Genomic DNA, 27,287 nt, shown 5'->3' with positions numbered 1-27,287 from the left:
CACACTACTGGGATCAGATAGAGTGTGAAGCTCCCTGTGCCCTGTTAATCAGGCTGCAGTGGACTATCAGTACAGAGAATGGTACCTTCTCAATACGGAAAGCTTTGATCTGGCCAGTGTGCCTTATGTGTGGTCCTCGACACAAATCAACCAGCGACCCACACCTGAAACGAAACAAATGAGAACAATTTTAATACGCTCTCAGTGACGATGCCCCTTGAGACCCACCCAGTAATGCCATCTGCAGAGCAGGGCTGTGATGGACCTCGCCTTTGACACCAGGAGTGCACATTTCCAGCAGCACTCAGGAAGCTCGGGGATGTCCGGGAAAGGTGAAAAGTGACACCTCTCCAACACCGGACCCCTTGCCTATCGCTGCCACCATTACTGATTTTCAGCTGCTGCCCGCGTACCACTAGCAGCACCTTCAACACGCGTACTTCACTTCAAAGGGCAGGGCCACATGTGCAGAACTCCCTGCCTGAAGGTTTGTCTAACAACACACAGACACACACAGAAATATTACCCAGTACAATGCACACAATTTTACCCTCTATAACACACACACACACACAGATACTACCATGTACAATAGACACAGTACTTCTCCGTGGACTGTCACCTTGTCGTGGTGGAGAAGCTTGTGTGGTCCTGTGATCCCGAGAGCAATGCTGTCTGGAGCTATGCTCCTGGTAGGGTCACCCATGGTGGTAAGGTCGAGGGTGAGGTCCCTGACAAAGAACAATCCAACCAAGACCTCAACAGTGGAAGAGGCGGACGAAGTTACTTCGAACTCAACAGCTGTGAAGGCGGATGAAGGATGCAACAAATCCATCAGCTCCAATCGTCATGGTTTCCACGCCATTGGAATCAGTTGGTTGATTTGTGAAGTATCGTGTGCTTTTTGGAGTGTAACGTCAAGTACACGTTAAACAAATACACACACAGGCGTCTTCGCTCTGTGGGCCACTTCTTCAGAACGAAGACCATCATCCTCCACCTCAAGAGATAGCCACGACCACGAGGAGACACAGTATTACCGTATGTAACACGCACATACAAACATCCCACCCTAAGTATACATTTCAGTTGCTCCAACGCCTCTGAAAATTAAGCCCTCTGGAAGAGCACCATCACAAAGTCATACTGTATGGAAAGAGGCCATTCAGCCCATCCAGTCCATGCCGACTCAGATGCCCATGTAAGCCCGTCCCATTTTGCCTACCTTTGGTCTATAATCCCCCAAAGATTAATCTAATGGAACACAAAACACTAATAGCATGGAAGACTGAGTGTGTGGGGGGAAAACCAGGAAGTCCAAGTAGGACAAACTTGATCTGGTGTCGCTTCTACCACAGCTGTGTGATACTAATGCACACTGAACCACACTGTGATCACAGGAAAATAGCAGCAGAGCTACAATGTGGTTATGTTGCTGGCCTGTGATCCAGATGTCTGGTCTATTGATCTGAACACTGCAGATTCAGGCACAGCAGCTGAGGAATTTAATCTAGTTGATTAAATAAACATGCATTTTAGCAAGGACGTCAGTGAGCACACAAGTGCTGGGTTATTACAGAAACTGGTTCAGTTCGAGCTCCTCAGGGACGGAAATAACACCGAGCCTGGCCTGCATTTGACTCCTGACCCAATAATGTGGCCGGCCTTTAACTACTTCCTGAAGTAGTCCAACAATCTGTCAGTTATCTCAGGGAGGGGAAAGCAAACACCGGTCTGGTCAGCAGTCTCCACATCCTGGGAATGAGTGAGAGAGAGAGTGAGAGAGCGAGCGCGAGAGCGAGAGAAAGAGAGAAGAAAGAGAGTGAGAGAGAATAGGCACGTGCCCCCTCAAGCTTCATCGCCATTCAAGAGACGGCATCTAATTGCCCAAAGCATTGGGAGCTCTTTGGTTTTATTGATTACAGAATTGCCTCTATTGATCCATTCAAGCCTGGAATCAGTGGTTGTGATTGCACACCTCCCTGTGGATGAGGATTCCAAACATGCTCAACATTCCAGCTGAAAAATTCCTCCTTGCCTCAGGCCCAACTGGGCAGCCTCTTACCAGAGACTCTGGCCCTAGATCCAGACTCTGCAGCCAAGAGAAATATCCTCTCCCACCTCTCCGTTCAAGGAATTCCATGCATTACAATGAAATCACTTTCCCTGGGCTTACTCCACAGAGAACAATCCCCTCATCTCAAAAATTACCCAGTGATGAGCTCACCCGATGAGATGATTTCTGCTTCTGTTGTGAGGCGGAGGAGGGCAGATGATATTTCCACCTCGACACAGAGTAGTGTGTGCAGCCAAGAAGGTGCAGTTGCATACACAAAATGCTGAGTTCCTCCAGCATTTTGTGCGTGCTGCTCAGATTTCCAGCATCTGCAAATTTTCTCTTGTAGGTGCAGTTCCATTCTCCATTCCAGGGTCAGGAATTCAGCTGCCAACACAGCTTGCTGGGGCCCCCTGGTGGCAGCAACCTGAACCGGCACTACACCATCCAAGGGCAGAGTCGGTCACATAACACAGAAAAAGGCTCTTCGGCCCAACTCATCCATGTTGACCAAGGTTCTGTTCCCCCTCTCCCCCCCCACTCCTTGCCCTACTCCATACTGTAGGTAGATAGAGTATATATATATATATATATATATATATACACACACACACACACACACACACACACACACACACACACACTCGGTGGGTGCCTGAAATGCGTTGCCTGGGGTGCTTTTAGGAGGCACTTAGATCGGCACACGCGGAGCTAAAGATGGTGTGGCACTCGGTAATCGTTACTCCGATTCTCAAGTTGGAGAACTCCAAGCAAAAAGCAACACTTCAGGCCGACTGTAACATCGAAATAACGACCATTGTCTCCTGTCACTGAAGAAGGAGCAACATCAGTTTCTCCCTTGTGAGTGAGAGCGAGAGCCTATGGGATGTCGAAAATGTGGCAGTGAAGAGTTAGTTTTTGATGTACTGTAGACCATGGTCTCTCTCTGGGGGCTTTGCTTTTGCTTACATGGTGGGTGGTGGGAATGCTGATGCTTAATGAATGAGTGGAGAGAGGGGGGAGGGTTGATGGTACTTGCTGCAGCTTGTGTATGGGGGCGGGGGCTCTCAGGTTCTTGTGTCTTTTTTCTCTCTTTCAGTCCTTGGGTTTTTTTTCTGTTTCAGGGATGTCAGTGGAGGGGAAGAATTTCAGGTTGCATACTGTATAAATTCTGATATTAAATGCAACTATTAAATGTGAGGAAAATGGAAGGTTAGAGACATGTCAGCAGAAGAGATTAGTTTAATTACTAATTTAATTGGTTCTGCACACCATTGTGGGCCAAAGGACTTGTTCCTGAGACATGGATAACTTCCACCAGGCACCTTGAGGCACAGGACCCTATTGACAGTAACTATGCATAACAGTTTGGTACCACAACTGCTCTGCATGTGACTGCAAGAAGCTTCACAGTTGTGAACACAGCTCAGCACATCACAAAAAACCAGCTTCCCCTCCGTGCACTCTGTCTACACGTCTGGATGCCTCAGTAAAATAACCAGCAAAATGAAGGACCCCACCCATCCCAGAAATTCTCTCTTCTCCCCTCTCCCACTGGACAAAAGCCTGAAAGCACATACCACCAGGCTCAAGGACAGATTCCTCCTCACATTACTCTTGAACGGATCTCCTGTACAATAAGATGGACTCTTGGCCTCACAATCTTCCTCGTTATGATCTTGCACGTTATCGTTAACCTGCACTTTCTCTGTAGCTTTATTCTGCATTGTTATTTTTTTTTTGCCCTATTTTACCTCAAGGGTGGCAGGGTGAGATACGTCTCTACCTAAGGAGGTGTAAGGCACTTTGTCCCTCCATTAGCCTGCAGGTCACCCTTGGACAAGGTGTGTCATGAATAGACCATGATCGTTCACGTCATATGACACAGCACATAATGATGGTTCTATCTCAATGCAATAGGTAATGATTTAATCTGCATAAACAGAATACAATACAAACTTTTCTCTGTACCTCTATATATAACAATAATAAAGCAGTACTGAGACAAGGAAACCAACATCAATGTGTTCTCCCAGGCCAACATCCACAGCACTGGTTTCAGTAATAAGAATATTGGTTGTCCTAGTCAGGTTACTAATATTATTAACAGAACATAGACTAATTTAACTAGTAGCAAGGATGAGGTGGTGGCATTGAAGCATTTGAGTACGGTAGTTAATTCAGACCCTCAGCAAAAGTGTAATGATATTATTGTCAGTGATCCTAATAAGAATTTTAAGACTGTTTTATGTGATAAGGGTTTGAGTGCTTTTAACCTTAGTGACTTTCCATTGCCTGCATGTTGCTTGGATTCCGAATAGCAGACTCACAAAGCAGGTACTCATCTCCAAAAGTACAAGGAGCATTTGATGTCTCTGGACCTGTACTCGATGGAGTTGAGAACGATGGGGGAGTCTGGGGGGAGGTGGGGGGTGTTCACTGAATCCTACCAGATACTCAATGAGTTAAATGACCCAATTTTGCTCCTATGTCTTATATAATTCCAAAAAGAGACCGAGAAGGATTCAAAGATGGGCCTAGCTGAATGGTGGCTGATTAGGAAAAGGGGAGGTGCAGCGAGACCTGGGTGTCATTATACACCAGTCATTGAAAGTGGGCATGCAGGTAAAGCAGGCGGTGAAAAAGGCGAATGGTATGCTGGCGTTTATAGCGAGAGGATTCGAGTACAGGAGCAGGGAGGTACTACTGCAGTTGTACAAGGCCTTGGTGAGACCACACCTGGAGTACTGTGTGCAGTTTTGGTCCCCTAATCTGAGGAAAGATATCCTTGCCTTAGAGGGAGTACAAAGAAGGTTCACCAGATTGATTCCTGGGATGGCAGGACTTTCATATGAAGAAAGACTGGATGAACTAGGCTTGTACTCGTTGGAATTTAGAAGATTGAGGGGGGATCTGATTGAAACGTATAAAATCCTAAAGGGATTGGACAGGCTAGATGCAGGAAGATTGTTCCCGATGTTGGGGAAGTCCAGAACGAGGGGTCACAGTTTGAGGATAAGGGGGAAGCCTTTTAGGACTGAGATGAGGAAAAACTTCTTCACACAGAGAGTGGTGAATCTGTGGAATTCTCTGCCACAGGAAACAGTTGAGGCCAGTTCATTGGCTATATTTAAGAGGGAGTTAGATATGGCCCTTGTGGCTACGGGGATCAGGGGGTATGGAGGGAAGGCTGGTGCAGGGTTCTGAGTTGGATGATCAGCCATGATCATAATAAATGGCGGTACAGGCTCGAAGGGCCGAATGGCCTACTCCTGCACTTATTTTCTATGTTTCTATGTAACGTTTCCTGGAAGAAATGCAACAGCCCTATCTGACCCCTGTCAGGAAGGAGCATTTGGGATGGTGTTGCAAACCATCTCCCCACAGAGAGCCTGTGTAAGTGGTGGGAGGTGGAAATCACTTCACCAACCACTCTCCCATCACGCCACTGCAACCCCCCCATCTGCGGGGGGGGGGTCTATCGTTCCTGGATTGATCCCATGAGCCACCACCCAGTTCAAGAAACATTCCTCACATGTGTGTGTGTGGCTCGTGAGCTGGGGAAAATCACATCTAATCACAGAGTTAGACTCAGTGTATACAATGCTGTGAGACATTTTCCTAGGAGGATTATCAGTTATTATTTGACTGTGAGCCACACCAGGACAGGTGAACAAGAGCTTGGTCAATAGTAAATCTGGAGAGGAAGAGGAGTGAAGAGTTGCAAGCAGCCAAAGCAGTGGAACAAGCCCTTCTGCCCATCTGCTCCTTGCCGACCAAAGTGTCCATCTACTCGAGGCCAAAGTCCCTTGAACCTTTCCTATCTCATGGCATGGAAATAATGTGCCCCGGTCAACATAGGGTGGGTAATATCAGAGACAGGCAGGGGATCTGTACTGGGGGTGTGGGGGGAGCTTGGGAACAGGCTGGACAAGGAAGCTGCAATACTGTGGAAAGCAGTGAAGACAAGGGGGAGAACAATTCAAAGCAGATCCCTCCCTACCCAGCGCAGTCAGGGAAGTGTGTAAGCATCACCTAAATACAGACAGCAGAGACATTTCAGAAGAGGAGTAGGCAGGCCACTGGTGTGGAAGAACAGCTGCCCAGATCTTCAATCCTTGGCTATGAGGACAGCTTACACTCATCCTGATTCTGTGGATCCTTCAAAGCAACCAACGGCCAGATTAATGAAGGATCTCAGCCCGAAACATCAACTGTTTATTGCCCTCTGCAAATGGTGCCTGGCCTGACGAGTTCCTCCAGCACTTTCTGGGTGTCGCTCAATCTGCAGAATGCCTTGTGTAATAACTACACTGCTCTGATGTGGCTCAGTGCTCAATTCTGGGTAACTCTAGGGAAGAACATCCCACGCCACTGCATACACTGAAGATGCAGAGAAATGCTGTGATTAAATCCAAAACCAAACTCTCCCACAGATTTAACACAACCACCTAGCCACAGGCACAATGAATGCATCAAGTTAACTTCACTGCAACCGAATAACTGGTTACGGAGCGAGGAGCATGAGAATGGAAGTGGATTTCTGATCACTGTGCAGTAGCACCCATGTATTGCCCAGCCACCAGTGCTGAGGCTCACAGCAGAAAGTTAACTGCCTGCACAGCATGGGACATACCTTGAGGAACACTGTGTAACAGCACCCACAGCACAAGAGATTCTGCTAATCTTAACCGGTTCTCGTGCAGTGAGAACCTTCCTTTGCTGCAAGCAAAATAAATGCGCTTATGGTTGGCCCACTGAGTTAATTGTTGTTTGTTATGGGATGCGCAGCAAAAAGGGTGCTCAACAGAACTTGGAGGTCCACTGACAACACACATTTAGGTGCGGGAGTGGACCAAGGAGGATTCCAGTATCCGCCTGCTCCCAGAGAAACTCCTGAACAGGAGTGATCACCAAAACGTGGGTTTGCTTTTTGCTCTGTGTGGTCTTTCCAGGTGAGTAGCCAATACCAGATTCTGCCCCACTCCCATTCTATACACTGCGATCTGTGCTACTGTAATTCGAGCGGATTAATTTGTCTCTCTCTGATCCCGGTGCTTCAGGCACGGTAACCAGAAACTTACGGGTATCAATGGTTAGATTTGACAAGTAAGAGTGTCAGGGACACCTCTGGCATCAGGTAAAGAGAGTAAGTCACAGTGCGATTTGTGGAAACTCTCAAGTTTTACCCCTAGAGGGCACTGTAGTGAACAGAAGAAAGAAGAGTACAGTAAGTAGGATAAGGAAGAGAGACAAGAAATTGGTAATATTGGGACAAGGGGAGTTCCTGTCCCAAATAAGGGGGCACCAGCATGGCACATGTTTAGTAATTATGGGAGGGGATCTCTCCCTCTCACCTTAAACCTGTGCCTGTTCCTCCTTCATACCTGGGAGAAAAACTGTGCATTCACCCTATCTGTAACACTGAAAATTTTATACGATGTTTTGAAAACTTTTGTCAATTTTACCTTAAACCTCAGGGTGCACGCCAGTGGCTTTCATGAACTGGAACAGGTAGAAGAGGTTAAATAAATTATCCACACAGCAAACTCAGAGTTACCTGTAAACTGTAGCCATTGGCGACATCACTTTCTCTTCGATAAACCGCAGCTTGAACTTGTTGTACTGAGGAGGAAAAGCATCTGTTAGTGAAGTCCAACGGTCACCCACCCTGCCTCGTTACCACTGACCCGTCCCACCAGACCCATGCCCGGACTCTACCTTGAAGAGTTCAATGAGGTCCTCCTTCCGCACCTCCACCCTCTCGAAAGGGAGTCTCTCCTTCACCATCGATTGGCAGGTGCTTTCCAGCTGGGCGAAGTCACTCCTGGGGATCAGCCTGTTTGTGAGAGGGAGCACGGGCAGGAGGAGCAATACATGAGGCTCTTTCAGTGTCTTATAAGGCAAATAAAAGATGGGCTACCCCGTAAAAATCCCATAGCACATGCTGATGACACTGTACCCTTACAGAAACAATCACCAACTGGTGCAGGGACCAGAGACCTCTGCACAGCAAGCTGTCACAGTCGAGTGGAGATACCACTTGTAGGCTTCTCTGCTGCAATTGGGCCTGCAGCCGTCTCGGAGCTTTGAACTAAGATGGCCACGGTGAGTGCATCAGCCCAATGCAGCCTCACCCACAGTAAATAGCGCTCGTACCACATGATGCAACATTCACTGGATCAGATCCAATAACGCAGTCACACGCAGAGTGATGAGGGAAAATGATAAAAACCCTCAATCAAGGAGGAAAGGGAGAGACTGAATTCTCAACCACGGCAGAGGAAGGCATGGCTGCCAATGCTGCCACCATCAAAGTGGGGTCCACCAGTCAAGAGACAGGGAGGGAGGAAAAGTACAGAGACTAGGAGGGGTCTAGGTGCCAAAGGGGATCAGGGAGTCATGGGTGAGAGATGGTTACAAAGATGGGGAGGGATCAGGGAAGGGAGGAGGGGTATGGGATAGCAGTGCAGGGGAGGAAGGAAAGGAACACAGAGATGGGGAGGGGAATAAGGATGAGAGGAAGGGTCACAAAGATAGGGAGGGGTACGGGGGTGAAGAGGTTTACAGAGACGGGCATATGTGTAGGGGCCGGAGGGGGTCACTGAGACAGGGAGGGCTGCGGGGACCAGGGGTGTCACATTGGGCTCTCTTCCAGTGAAGGTGGGACATGCCTAGAAGAGATGGGGAGAAGACACTAACAACCAGAGAGGCAATTTTGCTAGTACTACACGGGGGGAGTGATGGGGGGGTGGGGGAGATTTAAACTGGAGTTGCAGGGGATTGGGAACACCAGAACAGATAGAGGAGCTTTGTGGAGAAAATTGTTAAGCTTACATACAAAGTCAGGAATCAAAAGATTGAGCATGGTGGGACTAATGATCTGAGCTGCGTACATTTCAATGCAAGGAGTATTGTCGGAAAGGCAGATGAGCTTAGGGCACGGAGTAGCATGTGGAATTATGACACTGTAGCCAATTGAAAGGCTTGGTTGCAGGAGGGGCAGGACTGGCAGCTCAATGTTTCGGGATTCTGCTATTTTAGACGTCAGAGTGGGAGGGATTAAAGGAGAGGGGAGGCATTACTAGACAGGGAAAATGTCAAGGCAATGCTCAGTCAGGACAGACTGGAGAACTCATCTAGTGAGGCTTTATAGGTGGAACTGAGAAATAAGAAATACATCACGTTAATGGGATTATGTTACAGACCAACCAACAGTCTGCAGGATTTAGAGGAATGAATTGTGAAGAGATCGTAGACTGTTGCAAGAAACTGAAGGTTATGATAGTAGGTGATTATAACTTTCCACATATTGACTAGGACTCCCATGCTGTAAAAGAACTGGATGGGATAGAGTTTGTTAAATGTTTTGAGGAAAGTTTCCTATCAGTGCATAGTAGTCCTGATTAGGGAGAGAACAATACTAGATCTCCTGTTAGGGAATGAGATAGGGCAGGTGACAAGACATTTGTGTAGGGGAACACTTTGCATCTGGTGATCATAATGCTATGTGTTTCAGGGTAATTATGGAAAAGGATAGGTCTGGTCCTCGTGGGCGAGATTCTGAATTGGACAAAGGCCAACTTTGATTATACCAGAAAGGATCTAACAAGTGTGCAGTGGGACAGGCTGTTTTCTGACAAAGGTGCACTAGGTAAGTGGAAGGCCTTTGAAAGTCAAAATTTGAGAGTAGAGTTTATATGTTCCTGTAAGAATAAAAGGCGAGGACAACAGATTTAGGGAGGCTTGGTTTTTGAGAGATGTTGAGGTCCTGGTTAAGAAAAAGGAGGTGCACAGAAGGTATAAGTGGGCAGGAACAAATGGGGTACTTGAGTAGTAAAAAAAAAAATGCAAGGGAACACTTAAGGAGGAAATCAGGAGGGGCAAAGGAAGACGTGAGATTGCTCTAGCAGACAAGGCAAAGGAGAAGCCCAAGGATAACAAGGGACATCAGAGTGGTAATCCATGCGCGGAGCCGAAGAGATGGAGGGGATCTTCATGGATTGTTTTCTGCATCTGTATTTACTGGGAAGAAGGACACAGTGCGTATAGATGTGAGGCAAAGCGGCAGCGAGGTCATGGGCCATATACAGATTAGACAGAAGGTGGTGTTTGAGTTTTTTTTTGAGGCAAATTAGGGTATATAGAGCCCCAGGGCCTGACAAAGGTGTTCCCTCTGACCCTGTGAGAGGCAAGTGTAGAAATTGCAGGGGCCCTATAAGAAATATTTAATACATCCTTAGCTACGGGTGAGGTGCCAGATGATTAGAAGAAAGCAAATGTTGTTCCCTTGTTTAAGAAAGACTCTAAGAATAAGCCAGGAAATTGTAAGGACACTGAACTGACATCAGTCAAGAGAAAGTGATTGGAAGGTATTCTGAGGGACCAGATATACAAGTATTTGGATAGACAGGAACTGTTTAGGGATAGTCAACATGGCTTTGAGCATGGTAAGTCTTGTCTAACCAATCTTATAGCATTTTTTGAGGAAGCTACCAGGAAAGATAATGAAGGCAAGGCAATGGATGTTGTCTACATGGACTTTAGCAAGTCACTTGATATGGTCTCACATGAGAGGTCAGTCAAGAAGATTCAGTCACTTGCCATTCAAGATGAGGTAGTAAATTAACTAGACATAGGCTTCACAGAAAAAGCCAGAGAGTGGTTGTAGATGGTTGCCTCTTTTGACTGGATGCCTGTGACTTGTGGTGTGCCACAGGGATTGGTGCTGGGTCTGTTGTTCTTTGTCATCTACATATGACGAGGAAGTCTAACGAAGGTTGCAGCGGGGTCTGGATCAGCTGTGCTGAAAAATGCCAAATGGAATTTAATGCAGGTTAGTGTGAGATGTTGCACTTTGGGAGGACCAGCTAGAGTAGGTCTTACACTGTGAGCGGTAGGGCACTGAGGAGTGCAGTAGAACAGAAGGATCTGGGAGCACAACTCCATAATTCCTTGACAGTGGTGTCACAGGTAGATAGTCGTAAAGAAAGCTTCTGGCATATTGGACTTCATAAATCAATTAGTACAGGAGGAGATGGGATGTTATGTTGAAATTGTACTAAAAGCCTAATTTGGAGTGTTGTGTTAGTTTTGGTTACCTACCTACAGGAAAGATGTAAATAAAATTGAAAGAGTGCAGAGGAAATTTACAGGGATGTTGCCTCGACTTGAAGACCTGAGTTATAGAGAAAGCTGAATAGGTTGGGACATTATTCCTTCAACGAAGTTTGAGGGGAATTGTTAGAGGTATGGTAAATTATGAGGGGAACAGAGAGCCGAGAAGGGTTGGTGAGATTACTAAAGTCATAGGATGAAATTTGAAAGTTTAAGGGGAACACGAAGGGAACTTCTTCACTCAGATGGTGAGACCGCCAGCGGAAATGGTGGATGCAGGGTCGACTTCAGCATTTAAGGGTAATTTGGATAGGTACATGGATGGTCCGGGAGCAGGTCGAGGAACAAGGCACATTAACGGTTCAGCATATTTGGATGGGTATATGGATGGTTCGGGAGCAGGTCGATGGAACAAGGCAGATTAATGGCTCAGCATATTTGGATGGGTACATGGATGGTCCGGGAGCAGGTCAATGGAACAGCTCAGCATGGACTCTCTGGGCTGACGGGCCTGTTTCTGTGACTATACCACTGGAAGGTGAGGTTAACGAGAAGGGCAGTTGGGTCAGTGGTGCTCACCTGTCTTCTAAGTGCATGTCATAGAAGAAGCCGCTCTCAGTGTTTGGGCCACGGCACAGCAAGCCTCCGTAGAGCTGCTCCATGGCAGCGCCCAGCACGTGGGCACTGGAGTGCCAGTACACCTGGGCAGAACAGACAGAGAGGAAGAAGGTCTGGCATCCACACAGTCAAAGTCATGGGGAGCATCCGATGGACTGGAACTGGATTGTGTTGTCACATGTGCTGAGATACAGTAAAAGGCTTGTCATGCATACTGTTTAGACAGATCAAATCATTACAGAGTGCACTGAGATACTACAGGGTGAAAAAGTAACAAGGCAAAATAAAGTGCAGCAGTCACAGAGAAAGAGCGGTGCTGGTAAACAATAAGGTACAAGATCATAATGAGGTAGATTTTGAGATCAAGGGCCTATCTTTATTGGGGCTCTCAAGTCGCATAACCCCCGGGAGACACTGTCCTCTGCTCTCAGGACTGTGGGGTTTGTGGCCAAGTTGAACACGTGCTTCAGGACGGGCTTAGGTCCAGCTCTGGGACTGTGTGTGGGTGGCTTGATCGGTCTGGCTTAGAGCACCCACATGGAAACATCTTTCAAATCATCCAGGGGGTTGATGTGGAGATGCAGAGATACACCCACCTTCAAATAAGAGCCATCAATTCTGAGATAGCTAAACAAGGCATCTCTCTTGTGAGGGAGCAGGGTGCCGACGGGTTGGAAGGCACGTTGCTCGGAGAGGGAATGGAACTCGCTGAACTGTTCATTCCTGGAGAGGTGTGCTGATGGGTTGTAAGATGTGTTGCGTGAACATTCTGCAGTTGCCTACCTCCATCACCCTCCCCCTTACTCACCGCGTTTGCTGCCTCACTGCCGAACTGCAGAAGCTCAACGTTCGCATCCCCTTCCAGTGGACGCTGCAGATCCCACAGCACTCCGTTCACCCTGGCCACCACCGCCCCCTCCGCCAGACTCCGGCTGACAATACAACAAGCAACACGTCAACGCTGTCCTCTCGACGGTCCGCCACCCGTTACTGAATCACAGGTTACCGCATGAGGGAGCAAAGGCCATTCTTACTCTGAAATGCAGGGTCCCGTACACTAGCTTGAGCAGGGATGCCTCCAGGCCAACAACCACACTCAGCAATGTCACTCACACAACTTCTAACACAGAGCTACGTCAGAACTCACTGTGTACAAATTAGTCACATTCCAACAGAAATTATATTTCATAGAACATAGAGCATTACAGCATGATACAGACCCTTTGGCCCACGATGTTGTGCTGACAACCATCTAACCCTTCCCTCCATTTTTCTATCCATGGGCCTATTTAAGAATTTCTTAAACGTCCCTAATGTATCTACCTCTACTACTGCCATAGCAGGGCGTTCCACACACACACCACTCTGTATAAAAATCCTACCTCTAACATCCCTCCATTATACTTTCCTCCTACCATGCCCCCTTACGTTAGCCATTTCCGGCTGGGATAAAGTCTCTGGCTATCCACTCTCTCTCTGCCTCTTATCTTGTACACCTCTAACAAGTCACCTCCCATTTCCCCCCCACCCTTTTGCTCCAAAGAGAAACGTCCATGCTGGCTGAACACAGCCCTATTACACCCTCACAGGACAGGGACAGACAGAGAATAAATTTGAGCATTGCACACAAAATGCTGGAGGAACTCAGCAGGTCATCTATGGAAATGAATAAACAGTTAACATTTCAAGCCCTCATCAGGATAAATGAATAAACAGTTAACATTTCAAGCCCGCATCAGGATAAAAAGTCCTGATGAAAGGTCTCGGCCTGAAATGTCAACTACCACCATGCGAGACAGGTCCTCTTCTCATTACTATCATCAAGGTGGTGGTACAGGAGCCTAAAGATTCACACTCAATGATTCAGAAACAGTTTCTATCCTCCCTTGTGCCATCAGATTTCAAATTTTTTGTTCTGTTTTTAGTTTTTATTTTGTAACTTGTGGTAATTTTATGTCTTTGCACAAACGTTATGACATATGTCAGTAATAACAATAATAATTCTGATGCTTCCATGCCTTGTGCTAATATCCCCACTCTCTCAGTGCTTTGTGGTTCTGACCTGATTTCTCTGAAGATGTGATAAGGACTGGATTTCCACGACTCTCCCTGCACAAACTTCCCATCCGGAAGCCGGATCTTGATCGGCCGGCTCTCCTTCAAAACTCTCCCTTGCAGGATTTTGTCATAGGTTTCCTTCAGTTTCTCAAACCGCTGTAGCCGTTCCTCGATGTACTGAGGCCACGCCTTAACCTGAAGGAGGACGCAGGAGAACAACTTGCATCTCCAGTTGAGGGACTAAGGTAGAGCTGAGAGCCCTGAAACACGGCTCACATCATAAGTGGAGGAAAGGGGAGAACAGCTTAATGCCTTTATCCTGACATACTCACCTGCCAGTCACCACCATCCTCACCATGGCTCCCTGCAGGCTTGGTCACATGGTCACGATAAGGGGCTGTTTCAGCCGAGCTCTGTCAGTGGAAATGAGGAGATTAACTACCAAAAAAATCAGTGGAAACAGGCTCAACAACATCAAAAAAAATGGGCAAGTCCCATAGGAAAGTAACAGTCTGCAGGAGTGCGGGGAAGGGCATCGGGATTCGGACAGTTTGGGCACAAAACACACACACACACACACCACCCTTTGGCCCAACGAGTTCACATCAACTGCTGGCTACCCAATTACACGAGCTTTAACCCTTTGAAACTTCCACTTGCTAGTTTCTGACATTCCCACTCTCCCCCTCCCTCACCTGGATCCACATCACACCTGCCAGCTTCTGATATCGTCCCTACTCTCCAACCCACCCACCCGGTTCCTCTTGCCCTACCTCTTTCCTCCACCCCTTTCTAAGCAGCTTCTCCCCTTCTTCAGACTGAAGAGTCTCAACCCGAATGCTAATTGCCCTTTTCCCTCCACAGATGCTGCCTGATCCACTGAGTTCCTCCAATAGTGAGTTGCTCCAGATTCCAGCATGTGTAGTTAATTGTCTGCATTAATCTTTCTTTTTTTTTAAAATTCTCTCCACCTTATCAACAACCTTACCATTCACTCACACACCAGGGCAACTTATAGCAGCTTATTTAACCTACCAACCTTCACACCTTTAACTTTGGTAACCATCCACCATCAGATTTACACAAGCTCAATATTTGTTTTCTTTCTGCACTACTTCATTTTTTTAATACATTTCATATTGTAACTTATAGCAATATGTATTGCACTGTACTGCTTCTACCAAACAACAAATTTCACAACATACATCAGTGATAATAAATGTAATTATGATTCTTATTTTTTTTTAAATTTCTTCCTGTGGTCACAGGGAGAATGTGAAGACCCAAAACCTGAGGTCAGGACTAAACCCAGGTGTCTCAGCAGCCACTCCACTGTGCTGGCCACTGCGCCAGCCATGATGTTGGCCACTGCACCACTCCACTGTGCAGGCCACCACACTAGACTGTGCTTCTTTTTAAACATTATTAATGCTGCAAAATTCTTCTCTCAAGTCCCAAAAATAAAAGCACAAGTCCTTCGCTGCGGTGAACCTATTCACAACAGAGGAGGTTGTCTGTTCACTGACTGGTTATCTCTCCCACCACTCTATTTCCTTACATAAGGTAGGTTTACTAAGTGAGATAGGAGGAACTATTTTCCCATGGTAGGATTGTCCAAAACATAACGACAAAAGAGACTGGAAGCTTAGAAGCTACCTTTGCAAGAAGATGTTTGTGAACCCTTTGCAATTACCTGCTTTACTGCATTAATTACTCATGAAATTGTGATTTTCATCCAAGTCACAATAATAGACAAGCACAACCTGCCTAAACTAGTAATACACAAACAATTGTACTTCTCATGTCTTTATTGAACACATTGTTTAATCATTCACAGTCCAGGCTGGAAAAAGTTTGTGAACCCTAGTATTTAATAACTGATAGAACCTCCTTTTGCAGCAATAGCCTCCACCAAACATTTTCTGCAGCTGCTGATCAGACTTGCACAACAGTGAGGGGGAACTTTAGAGCATTCCTCCATACAAAACTGTTTCTGGGATACTGTACCTTGCTTGAAAAGCCCTCTTCAGATAATGCCACAGCACCTCAATTGGGTTAAGCTCTGGACTCTAACTTGGCCATTCCAAAACACAATTTTTCTTCTTTTTAAATCATTCTGTTGTTGATCTACTCTTGTGATTTGGATTATGGTTTTGCTGCATTATCCAACTTCTTTTAACCTTCAGGTGACAATCGCTACCCTGACATTCTTCTGGAAAATGACTTGATACAATTTTGAATTCATTGTTCCCTCAACTATTACAAGCTGTCCAGACCCCGATGTAGCAAAGCAGCCCCAAACCATGATGCTCCTTCCACCATACTCCACAGCTGAAGAGGTTTTGGTGTTGGTGTGCAGTGCCCTTTTTCCTCCAAGCATAGCAGTGTGCATTTCTGCAAAAAGTGCAATTTTGTATCGTCTGTCCCCAGAACATTGTCCCAGAAGCATTGTGGAACATCCAGGTGGTCTTTTGCAAACTTGAAATGTGGAGCAATTTTTTTTTGGAGAGTAGTGTTTTCTCTGTAGTGTTCTTCCATGAACACCATTCTTGTTCAGTGTTTTTCATATAGTGGACACATGAACAGAGACTTTAGCAAGTTCTAGAAATTTCTGCAATTACTTTGCTGTTACCCTTGGGTTCTTTTTCACCTCCATCACAATTGCAGACTGTGCTCCTAGTGTGATAATTGCAAGATGGCCACCTCTCGGGAGAGTAGTAACAGTACCGAATTCTCTCCATTTGTAGACAATTTTTCTTACTGTGTACTGATAACACTCAGGTTTTTAGAAATGTGTTAGTAGCCTTTTCCAGCTTCGTGCATCACTACATTTCTTCAAAGTTGTTTTGATCGAGGCATTGTGCCCATAAACAGATTTTCTTTGAGAAGACACACATAAAAGTTGCTGGTGAACGCAGCAGGCCAGGCTACTATTCTTTGAGAAGAGTAGGCTCTGTCAGTAATTTGACTGTCTTTTTTTATTGGGCAGAGCAGCTCTACATCTCATTGACTGGAACACCTGACTCCAAATAGCTTTAGTGGAAGGCATTACCCCAGAGGTTCACATACTGTATTGAGCCTAGACTGTGATTATTTAAATGGTGTACTCAGTATTGATGAGAAGGACAAATGTTTGCGTGTTATTAGTTTAGGCACATTTTATGAGTAATTAATGCAGAAAACCAGGTAATTGCAAAGGGTTCACAAACTTTTTCTTGCAACTGTATCTGACTTTCTCCCTCTCACACAGAGTTATATAGCAGGGATACAGGCCCTTCAGCCCAACCAGACCATGCTGGACAGTGTCCATCCATCTCATTCCAATTTCCTGTGTTTGGCCCATATTCCTGTACCCCTCCTTGTACCTGTCCAAGTGCTTGTTAAATCATACTGTTGTACCTGCCACAACATCCTCTGGCAGCTCGTTCCATATACTGTGTGAAAATGTTGCCCTCTCACATTGCTTTTAAATATTTCCCCTTTCACATGATATCTATACCACCGCCACCCCCCCCCACCCCAGTTTTGGACTCATTCACCTTTTTATGCCTCTCATAACTTTAACCATTTCTATAAAGTCTCCAACCAACACACATCAAAGTTGCTGGTGAACGCAGCAGGCCAGGCAGCATCTGTAGGAAGAGGTGCAGTCGACGTTTCAGGCCGAGACCCTTCGTCAGGACTTCCCATCGAAGAGAGGATCTAAACTTCTTCGGTGTAGGCATCACCGGAAGAGGCTTCGCAGTAGTGAATTTAAACGCAAACAACAGGAACTCTGCAGATGCTGGAAATTCAAGCAACACACATCAAAGTTGCTGGTGAACGCAGCAGGCCAAGCAGCATCTGTATGAAGAGGTGCAGTCGACGTTTCAGGCCGAGACCCTTCGTCAGGACTCTATAAGGTCTCGTCTCATTTTTCTATGTTCCAAGGAATAGAAACCTCTCCCTCTAACTCAGGCCTTCTAGTCCTGGCAACATCCTCGTAAATCTCCTCTGCACCTTTTCCAGTTTAATCATGTATTTTCTACAATTTCCCCCGGGATCAGTAAAGTATGACTAGGACTATTAATGTACTTAAGTGTAGCCTTCCCAACAATCTATGCAACTGCAATATAACAGCCCTCCTCCTACACTCAGTGCCCCGGTTGATGAAGACCATGTGCTAAATGCCCTTTTCACGACCCTAGGTCACCAATGAACTATGCACTTGTACTCCCAGGTCCCTCCGTTTCATTGCACTCCCTACAGTCTACCACTACCTTCGTTTGACTTTACAAAATACACCACCTCACATATATTTGCCATTTCTCGGCCCACTTCCCTAATTGATCAAGTTCCTCCCAGAATCTATGAAAACTTTGTTCACTATCAACACATCCTGATTGAAATCTGGGACACACAGCCTGTGGAGTTGGTACAGGCAGATACTCTCACACACATTTAAGTAGCACCAGTACTTGAATCGCCAAGGTACAAGTTACTGACCACACGCAGGTAAACTAGACTGTAAGGGTACGCAGGAGCATGGTGGACCAAAGAGTTTGTTTCAGCCTGTATGACCCTCCATCTATTACGAAACAAGAGGAAGACATTCAGTGGTGTCGGAAATGTGTGCGTTTATCCCTGCAAAAAAATTGCTCTAAATGCCACAAAAAGGAGATGTTGTAAGGTTCCTGTTATTCCCTCTGACACAAAAGTAACTAAAATAACTTGGGAATTACTGGTTCAGATGTCCCAGTAACAAAAGAGATCGCACCGTGTAATCCATAGAAAGTATTTCAGATATGTTGGGACTGGACCGTATTTCCAGCAGCTAAACTAAAGTCAAGAGTGGTACAGACCCAGCAACGCCACAGCCGAACCCCAGGTACACAGAAGTCGTGACTAAGTGCCAACCTCCTCACAGGAACACGACAACCGACCGCAGCCATAGCCACCGGCCTAAACTACGCCGCCTCGTTGTGCGCAGCCATAACCAACCCCGAGCCGTCCGTCTATTGGTTCCAGCAATGTGATAACATCGGGGCCCCCCTTCCTGATTGGTTCCCAACCCTTTCAATCAAGTGCCAGGCACTTCCGCCTAGTGCTACCAGTGAATCAATCCGGGGGCAATGTGCTATCTCGCAGAGATTTTCCTGACCAATCCAGGTCCACCTACCGCAGTTAAACCCCACTTCCAGCCTCCCACCAATTTTCAGAGTCCACCCTCCAGTCGGCTGTATCTTTTTCTTAAATATTCGCTGCACCCTATCAACAACTCAGGATTATTTAAGTGTCATTTCTAATATAGGATTGTAAAGGAGAATGATATAATTGTCACTCCGGATCCGATGCAGCGCAACCGAATCAGGTTTAATATCTCTTACAGATCTCGTGAAGTTTGTTAATTTGCGGCAAGCAGTACTTTGCAATATATGATAATAAAATAAATGTAAATATAAACAAATTAAATAAGTAGCGCAAAAAGAGAAACAAAATAGTGAGGTAGTGTACATGGGTTCATTGTCCATTCGGAAATCTGATGGAGGCGAAGAAGCCATTCCTAAAACGTTGAGTGTGTGCCTTCAGGTCCCTGTACCGCCTCCTTGGTGGTAGCAATAAGAAGAGGCCATGTCGTGGGTGACGGTAGTCCTTAATGATAGATGCCGCTTTTTTGAGGCATCGCCATTTCAAGATGTTCTCCATTCCGGGGAGACCCTACATACTTAACCACTCACCCACACAGCAAAGCAAGTGGAGGGAGCACGGACTGAGGGGCAGTAGCTAGGGAGTGCTGTGCCCTGGGGGCCCTGCACAGGTGGTCCCGGGTCACGGCAGGGTTCCATCCCCGAGAACTGTCCGTAAAGTCGGGAATAACACACAACTCACGCTAAATGCTGAGAGGAACTCAGCGGGTTGGACAACATCGAGGGTGGAAAATGAACAGATTGAGACCCACAGAACCAGCCGGAAGGTGCAGGAAGAGCAGCTGCCAGTCGGCCTCACTAACCCAGTGAGTGAGCCGGTGTTGATCGGATGACCCAGTCCCTGATGGTTGCTGCTGGGGGGAGGGGGGTGGGGGTAAGAAGACGGGTGGAAATGCCTTGCCTGCACTCGGCAGAAGATATCTATAGACCCCTACCCACCCCCAGCAGCCAGAAAATCCATACTCATCTTACTTGCCGGCCCCCCAAACGTTGATCAGATGTAGAGTTGTTTGTAATTTGAGGAGGGCCTCTTCTGAGGAAGTGCTGTACTATCAGAGGCTGTTCATTGGTTGTGATGTTAAACCCAGTTCTCAGTTATAGGGCAACACAAAAAAATCCTACAACTCTTGAAGAAAAACAAAGTAGTTCTCCTTGGGTGAACTTCATCCCTCCAGCAGTATCACTGTTAGACTCTCTGGACATTATTGCACTTACCCCAGGTGACGGAGTTCTGCCCCGTCCAGGTCCTTTGCACTCTTGGAAAGTTGGTCTGGGAGAGAACACGGACTCTGGCTCACTTACCCACCAGTGGAGGCTTTAGTGATGTCTCATTTGTGCTTTATGGTGCCCGCTGTTGGTACTCTGTGGCTGGAGTACATGATGAGGATTACTGCTGCCCAGTACCCAGAACTTAGTGTTGCTTAAACGTTTTGACTTTCAAAAACTTGCTTTGCTCAGATGGTCAAAGGCCGAACTCAGTTGTGGATGTCATTTTTCTTGATCAAGGCCTCTCTCAGGTCATCTAGCAAGTCTTCCTCTTCTCAGGTGAGGGAGTTGAGGTTGAGTGAGTGACTAGGGCTCCCCTCTGCCATGCTTTAAAACTTCAGCAGGGAGGCTACCTAATTCCAAGGCTGCCTTGTTCTTCCTGTTGATATTTGGCCTTTGTGACATTTTGTAGTTAGGTGACCATGTCGAGTGAAGTTATGAAGGACTGCTATATCTGTTCCTGGCTGACGGGGTGGTCTCCTCTGCTCTTTGACTGCAAATGTCTGGACAGCACTGGAGAATGAGCTCACATCGTGGTTAGAAGCCGGTTACTGGGCCACCGACTTGCATTCTTGCTTCCCACCATCTGGTTTTAAGGTCACAGATTTTCTGATGAACCTTGGCATCTGTTCCCTGTACAAGCATGGTGTCAATTCAAAATCAAGCAATCCTCGATGCTCCGGTCATTTCCATTAGAGCAGTACGCAATGTTAACCATAGTTTGCCCTCAAAGATTCACCAAGGAAAAGCAAAACAGTTGTCCCCATGAACATAATTAAGTCTGTTGAACGCTGCTCTTGTACAACAAAGATGAACTCTTAATCTCTCAGTCTACCTCATCGTGGTCCTTGCACCTTCCTCATCTACTTGCACGCACTTTCTCTGCCAGTGTAACACCCTATTCTGTATTCTGTTACCACTTTCCCTTTTCCACTACTTCATTATACTTAAGTATGGAATTATCTATCTCTAAGATGAGCCTTATTTGTCACATGTACATTGAAACAGACAGTGACATTGCGTCAACGACCAACATTGTCAGAGGGTTGTGCTGAGGTCAGTCCACAAGCGTCACCACGCTTTCAGCACCAACATAGCATCAGGGCAACTTGCAAGCAAAGGCTTTTCACCGTACCTCATTATTCCATTTTTTTGCACAATTCATAATTAATAGTTATTGCACAATTTACGCTTTTCTGCTGCCACAAAGCAACACATTTCATATATCACAAACAAGGGGAAATCTGCAGATGCTGGACATCCAAGCAATATATTGGCAAGACCCGACGCAGGCTGGGAGACCATTTCGCTGAACACCTACGCTCTGTCCACCAGAGAAAGCAGGATCTCCCAGTGGCCACACATTTTAATTCCACATCCCATTCCCATTCTGCTATGTCTATCCACGGCCTCCTCTACTGTCAAGATGAAGACACACTTAGGTTGGCGGAACAACACCTTATATTCCATCTGGGTGGCCTCCAACCTGATGGCATGAACATTGGCTTCTCTAACTTCCATTAATGTCCCACCTCCCCTTCATACCCCATCCCTTATTTATTTATTATTATTTTTTCTCTCTCTTTTTTCTTCCTCTGTTCCTCTCACTATAACTCCTTGCCCATCCTCTGGGCTTCCCCCTCCCCCTTTCTTTCTCCCTAGGCCTCCCGTCCCATGATCCTCTCCCTTCTGCAACCTTGTATCCCTTTTGCCAATCAACTTTCCAACTCTTAGCTCCATCCCTCCCCCTCCCACTTTCAAATCTCTTACTATCTCTTCTTTCAGTTAGTCCTGATGAAGGGTCTCGGCCCGAAAAGTCGACTGTACCTCTTCCTAGAGATGCTGCTCGGCCTGCTGCGTTCACCAGCAACTTTGATGTATGTTGCTTGAAATTCCAGCATCTGCAGATTTCCTCATGTTAACATACACAAAATACTGGAGGAACTCAGCAGGCCAGGCAGCACCTATGGAAAAGAGTACAGTCGACATTTTGGGCTGAGACCCTTCAAACAGCAATAATAATCCTGATTCTGAGGTTGCATTAATAAACTAATTACTTTTATCCATCAATCACTATTACAAAAACAGATTATCTCTGGTCATTATCACATTCCCCCACCTGTGGGAGTTACTATAGATAATTTGGGCACAACAGTTAATACAGTTCAGAAGAGTTGAGTGACTCCACACCTGGAGTTCAATGTGCAGCTTTATTTAGGAAACAATAGCAATGTAGGCAGTCCAGCTAAGATTCACTAGGCTAATCGCTGTGACAAAGAGATTCTACTATCACAAATAGCTCAAAAATGTTCAGCCTGTGTTTGGAAACACAAGACTGCAGATGCTGAAAATCTGCAACATGCTAAGGTTCTTCAGTGTTTATAAGAGGGCCAATCTCACTGAAACTCAAAATACTAAGAGGACATGACAGGACAGACGTTGCATTGTTTCCCCTAAAGAGTCACAAATGAGATGAATTTACACAATAAAGGGGTGTGAGTACAGGAATTTCTTCTCAGAGGGTTGTGGATGCGAGGTAAATAGTGCAGGCAGGTAAATTTTTGAAAGATTGGGAAACTGAGGGCTGTGTGTGACCATCCCACAAGAGAGTCTGAGGCATGGCGCCAATCAGCTGGACCATATCAAATGGCTGTGGGCACAGGCCTCGGGATCCAGCTGGCCTGCTCCTTGGGAGGTATTCAGAGTTGCCCCTTGCCCGATGGGCAATGGTATCATTCAGGGTAAAGAACCAATTGTGGCAAAATTCTCCTCTGTACTCCCAGTGGGTCACAGAGCCTCTGTGAATGTCCACTGCCCCCTGCACCAAACATGGAGAAAACTTTGAATCAAAAGGCCCACCATTCACCGGCAGCAGTTGTCAAGAATAACATGCGGAAGGGGGAGTGTTGAGGGACCTAATACTCTCAGACACCTTTAGGAAGGGAGTCACATCATTATCGGCATCCTCAGGAACACAATAAAAGGACATTCCTGTCCAAAGAGAAGATGGAACAGGAGCAGCAGGAAGTTATACAACACCTGGAGCTTGACCATCAACCTCCTTCCTACTCTGACCCCAAATCTCTCGACTTAGCCATCTCAGCTGTTAGAATACTGAGAATCCACTGGCCTTTGGAGCCCACTTCAGTGTCTCATTGTCTACTGCACTGCTTCACACATTTCTGAAGCAGAACCTGAACTAAAGACCAGGGATGGCTACAGTTGGAATCACACTCATCCGTCAGATTCTGAACCTGTGAACAGCAGTGTTGATATTTTGTAACTCCAAAAACTAATTGAAAGAAAAACACAAGAACCAGATGTGTGTCTGCGTAGTTTCTTTCGCGAAGCACTCACATGACATGGCGTAATGATGTGTGTCATTCATGTATTTTACACACAACTCATAATGAGTTATGTAAACAAAGATTGCTTAACCAAACTATACATTTACAATATGACTGAAATATTATTTATTTAGTGATACAGTGCGGAGTAGGCTCCTCCAGCCCTTCAAGCCACACGGAGGGGATCATGGGACAGGAGGCCCAGGGAGAAAGAAAAGGCGGGGGGGGACCCAGAGGATGGGCAAGGGGTATAGTGAGAGGGAGAGAGGGAGAAAAAGAATGTGTGTATATAAATAAATAACGGATGGGGTACGAGGGGGAGGTGGGGCATTAGTGGAAGTTAGAGAAGTCGATGTTCATGCCATCAGGTTGGAGGCTACCCAGACGGAATATAAGGTGTTGTTCCCCCAACCTGAGTGTGGCTTCATCTTTACAGTAGAGGAGGCCGTGGATAGACATATCAGAATGGGAATGGGACGTGGAATTAAAATGTGTGGCCACTGGGAGATCCTGCTTTCTCTGGCGGACAGAGCGTAGATGTTCAGCGAAACGATCTCCCAGTCTGCGTCAGGTCTCATCAATATATAGAAGGCCACATCGGGAGCACCGGATGCAGTACATCACCCCAGCTGACTCACAGGTGAAGTGTCGCCCTGGAAGGACTGTCTGGGGCCCTGAATGGTGGTAAGGGAGGAAGTGTAAGGGCATGTGTAGCACTTGTTCCGCTTACAAGGATTAGTGCCAGAAGGGAGATCGGTGGGGAGGGATGGGAGGGACGAATGGACAAGGGAGTCGCGTAGGGAGCGATCCCTTGCCCATCCTCTTGGTTCCCCCCTCCCCCTTTTCTTTCTCCCTGGGCCTCCTGTCCCATGATCCTCTCATATCCCTTTTGCCAATCAACTGTCCAGCTCTTGGCTCCATCCCTCCTCCTCCTGTCTTCTTCTATCATTTTGGATCTCCCTCTCCCCCTCCCACTTTCAAATCTCTTACTAGCTCTTCTTTCAGTTAGTCCTGACGAAGGGTCTCAGCCCAAAACGTTGACTGTACCTCTGAACATCCAAATGCATTTGCTTCAAGATCACCGATGAGCGCAGAATGCAACTAGTCTAGTATGGGGAGTAAAGGAGTTCCACCACTTCCTCTATGGACAAAAAATTACGCTAGTGACAGACCACCAGACTCTCATGTCCATTTTCAATCCCAGGAAGGGAATCCCAGTGATATCAGCTACCTGGTTGGAATGTTGGGCACATTTCCTAGGAGCCCATTCTTATGACAGAGTTCAAGAGTACCAACTACACAGCAATGCTGACAGCTTGTCACATCTTCTACTTTTGACAACTGAAGTCGTCTTCATTCTGTTACCTAGCAGAGCATTGCACAGCGTTGTTGGACCAGCTGCCACTAACAAATTCTGAAATACAAAGCAAAGAGAAACAAGAAATGTCCCGACATTGTCAAAAATCTATAACATCACCATGCAAGGATGGCCAGCTCATGGTAATCCTACGTTTCCAGAGTTCTCAGTGAGACGAGACCAATTGTCTGTACATCAAAGAACACTGATCTGTGGATCTCATGTTGTGGTTCCTTCTAAACTGCGCACCAGAGTATTAGAGAATCTGCATGAAAGGCGCCTGCATACAGTCAAGATGAAGAATCTCATCTGGAGCAATGTGTGGTGGCCGGGAAAAGATAGACAGATTGAAGACTTGACCATAAGCTGTTCGGGATGCCACAAAGTTCAAAAAGCAACATTACACTCGTGGGAGTGGATGTCTTTACCATGGCAAAGACTGCATATTGACTTTGCTAGGCCATTCATGAGTTCCATGTTTCTGATTGCTGTGGATGCTCATTTGAAGTGGCCCGTGGTCATACCAATGAAGTCAACCACCTCAGAAAAGACTGTTTCCACCCTAAGAACTACCTTCCCCAGAAATGGCTTACCAGAACAAATTGTGAGTGACAACGGACCACAATACACGTCAGAAGAGTTCATACTATTTATGAAGAAAAATGGCATCAAACATTTCAAGTCAGCCCTTCACCACCCAGCAATGAATGTGTTAGCTGAAAGATTTATACAAACCTTCAAGAAGTCCATTAAAGCGATGGTCAAGGAGGACATTTCTCTAAAGCACAACGTGGACAACTTCCTTTTCGTGTTTTGGAACTCTGTTCAGGCAACAGCAAATCAAACACTTGCAATGCTGTTCATGAACAGGAATCAGAGATTTCACATAGACCTTCTGAAAAATGATCTATGGAGGGAAGTGCAGAAATAACAGTTCAGCCAGTTGTCAAGTAAACCAGCAAGGAGCTTCGAGGTTGGACAGGAAGACCTAACACATGATTACCGAGAAGCCAAGTGGACACCCAGTAGGATAGCTACAAGAACTGGACCACTGATGAGTACAGTGGATATTGCCAAGATCAAACATGGAGACGTCATGAGGACCAGATACTGGATGCTCAGCCGAAGAATACACCTGAGTCAACTGCATCCAACAAGACAGGCACATTACAGCCATCAGACTTGCCTCTCAGTGATGATCATGTCACCAACAGCAACATGACACCTGCAAAAGAGAGAGTTGACTTTGACAAGACACTGGCCAAACCTGATGCCACTCCACATGTCCAGAGGTGCTATCCTGAAAGAAACAGAATGCCACTCAAAAGACTAAATCTTTGGTATAGTGAAGTTAGTTATGGACTGTTATTGTGAAAGCATGTACATTTGAGTATGGTCTGTTAAAGGGAAATTGAATGTTTTATTACATATACAGTTTTACATTATATTAATTTAAAGGGGGAGGAAGTGTAATGTATGGATCTATTTATTTTAGTACAATGACTCCCCCTTAGCATTACTTATTGACTAATAACTTACACATGCACATTGATTTGTTGGTCTCTCTGCAAAGTAAATATACATGTTAACTTCACCTCCAAGTGAGAGTGCAAATATTTATTTGATTTGTAGTTGTACAGACACAACAGCTTGCACTATTGATTTCATAACTTAAGTATTTTTTTATGTCTTGCACTATACTGCTGTCACAAAACAAATTTCACGACATATGCCAGTGACAATAAACCCGATACTGATCTGCTGAGCCACTGAGATCACTCCCTAGCTCTATAATTGCCACCTGGAATGTACAATGAGAACATTGTGACGCCCTCCAAGTTCCCCATTCCACGGCCATTGGAATACAGAGAGCAGATTCATCAGCTCACGGCAGAGTTTGGAAGTATCTGCACCAGTGTACACCACAGAAGTTTAGAGTTTGGTAAACTCACTCTCCTTGACAGCAATACCCACATCCTAAGACTTAAATTTTAATTGGAAGAAAGCTGCTGTACTTGGGCAATTTGTCCCCAGGTTCTGAGACTAAACATCTCATTTGCAGAGATGCAGATTCAGTGGAGAGGATTGACTGCATTCACCTTACAGGCCACGTTCATTCTGTAAAAGCCCACCAGGGCATCTTCAGTTACCTGTGAGGAATCTGCACACCATTGATCCTGCCCCTCCATCTTTCAGCGTGTAGTGATGGGCGAGTTCTGCAGAGGGAGTCTCTGAGTAGCTGTGTAAAGGAAATTTAGAGCGAGAACATTTTAACTGTGTGT

General features: G+C 46.1%; 1 protein-coding gene across 3 annotated transcripts in view; it reads right to left on the bottom strand.

Moving 5' to 3' along the window:
• Positions 1–27,287, bottom strand: part of LOC134342936 (threonine--tRNA ligase 1, cytoplasmic-like) — a 72,820-nt gene that overhangs the window by 43,200 nt on the left and 2,333 nt on the right. Inside the window, exons 1-9 of one of the 3 annotated variants that reach the window (XM_063041645.1) lie at positions 18,746–18,825; positions 18,335–18,416; positions 14,182–14,262; positions 13,854–14,044; positions 12,600–12,723; positions 11,753–11,874; positions 7,778–7,895; positions 7,617–7,681; positions 86–164 (exon numbers count right to left, since the gene is read on the bottom strand). In XM_063041645.1, coding sequence (XP_062897715.1) covers positions 86–164; positions 7,617–7,681; positions 7,778–7,895; positions 11,753–11,874; positions 12,600–12,723; positions 13,854–14,044; positions 14,182–14,262; positions 18,335–18,416; positions 18,746–18,780 — 897 coding nt within the window. In that variant the 5' untranslated portion in view covers positions 18,781–18,825. Of the gene's footprint in view, positions 1–85; positions 165–7,616; positions 7,682–7,777; positions 7,896–11,752; positions 11,875–12,599; positions 12,724–13,853; positions 14,045–14,181; positions 14,263–18,334; positions 18,417–18,690; positions 18,836–27,155; positions 27,245–27,287 lie in introns of those variants that run through there. The other 2 variants (XM_063041647.1, XM_063041646.1) reach the window with 2 other exon arrangements.

The sequence above is a fragment of the Mobula hypostoma genome, chromosome 2 (assembly GCF_963921235.1).
Source record: "Mobula hypostoma chromosome 2, sMobHyp1.1, whole genome shotgun sequence".
In the NCBI taxonomy this organism is placed as follows: domain Eukaryota; kingdom Metazoa; phylum Chordata; class Chondrichthyes; order Myliobatiformes; family Myliobatidae; genus Mobula; species Mobula hypostoma.
The sequence above is the reverse complement of the archived record's forward strand: the minus strand, read 5'-3'. Positions and strand labels throughout refer to the sequence as shown.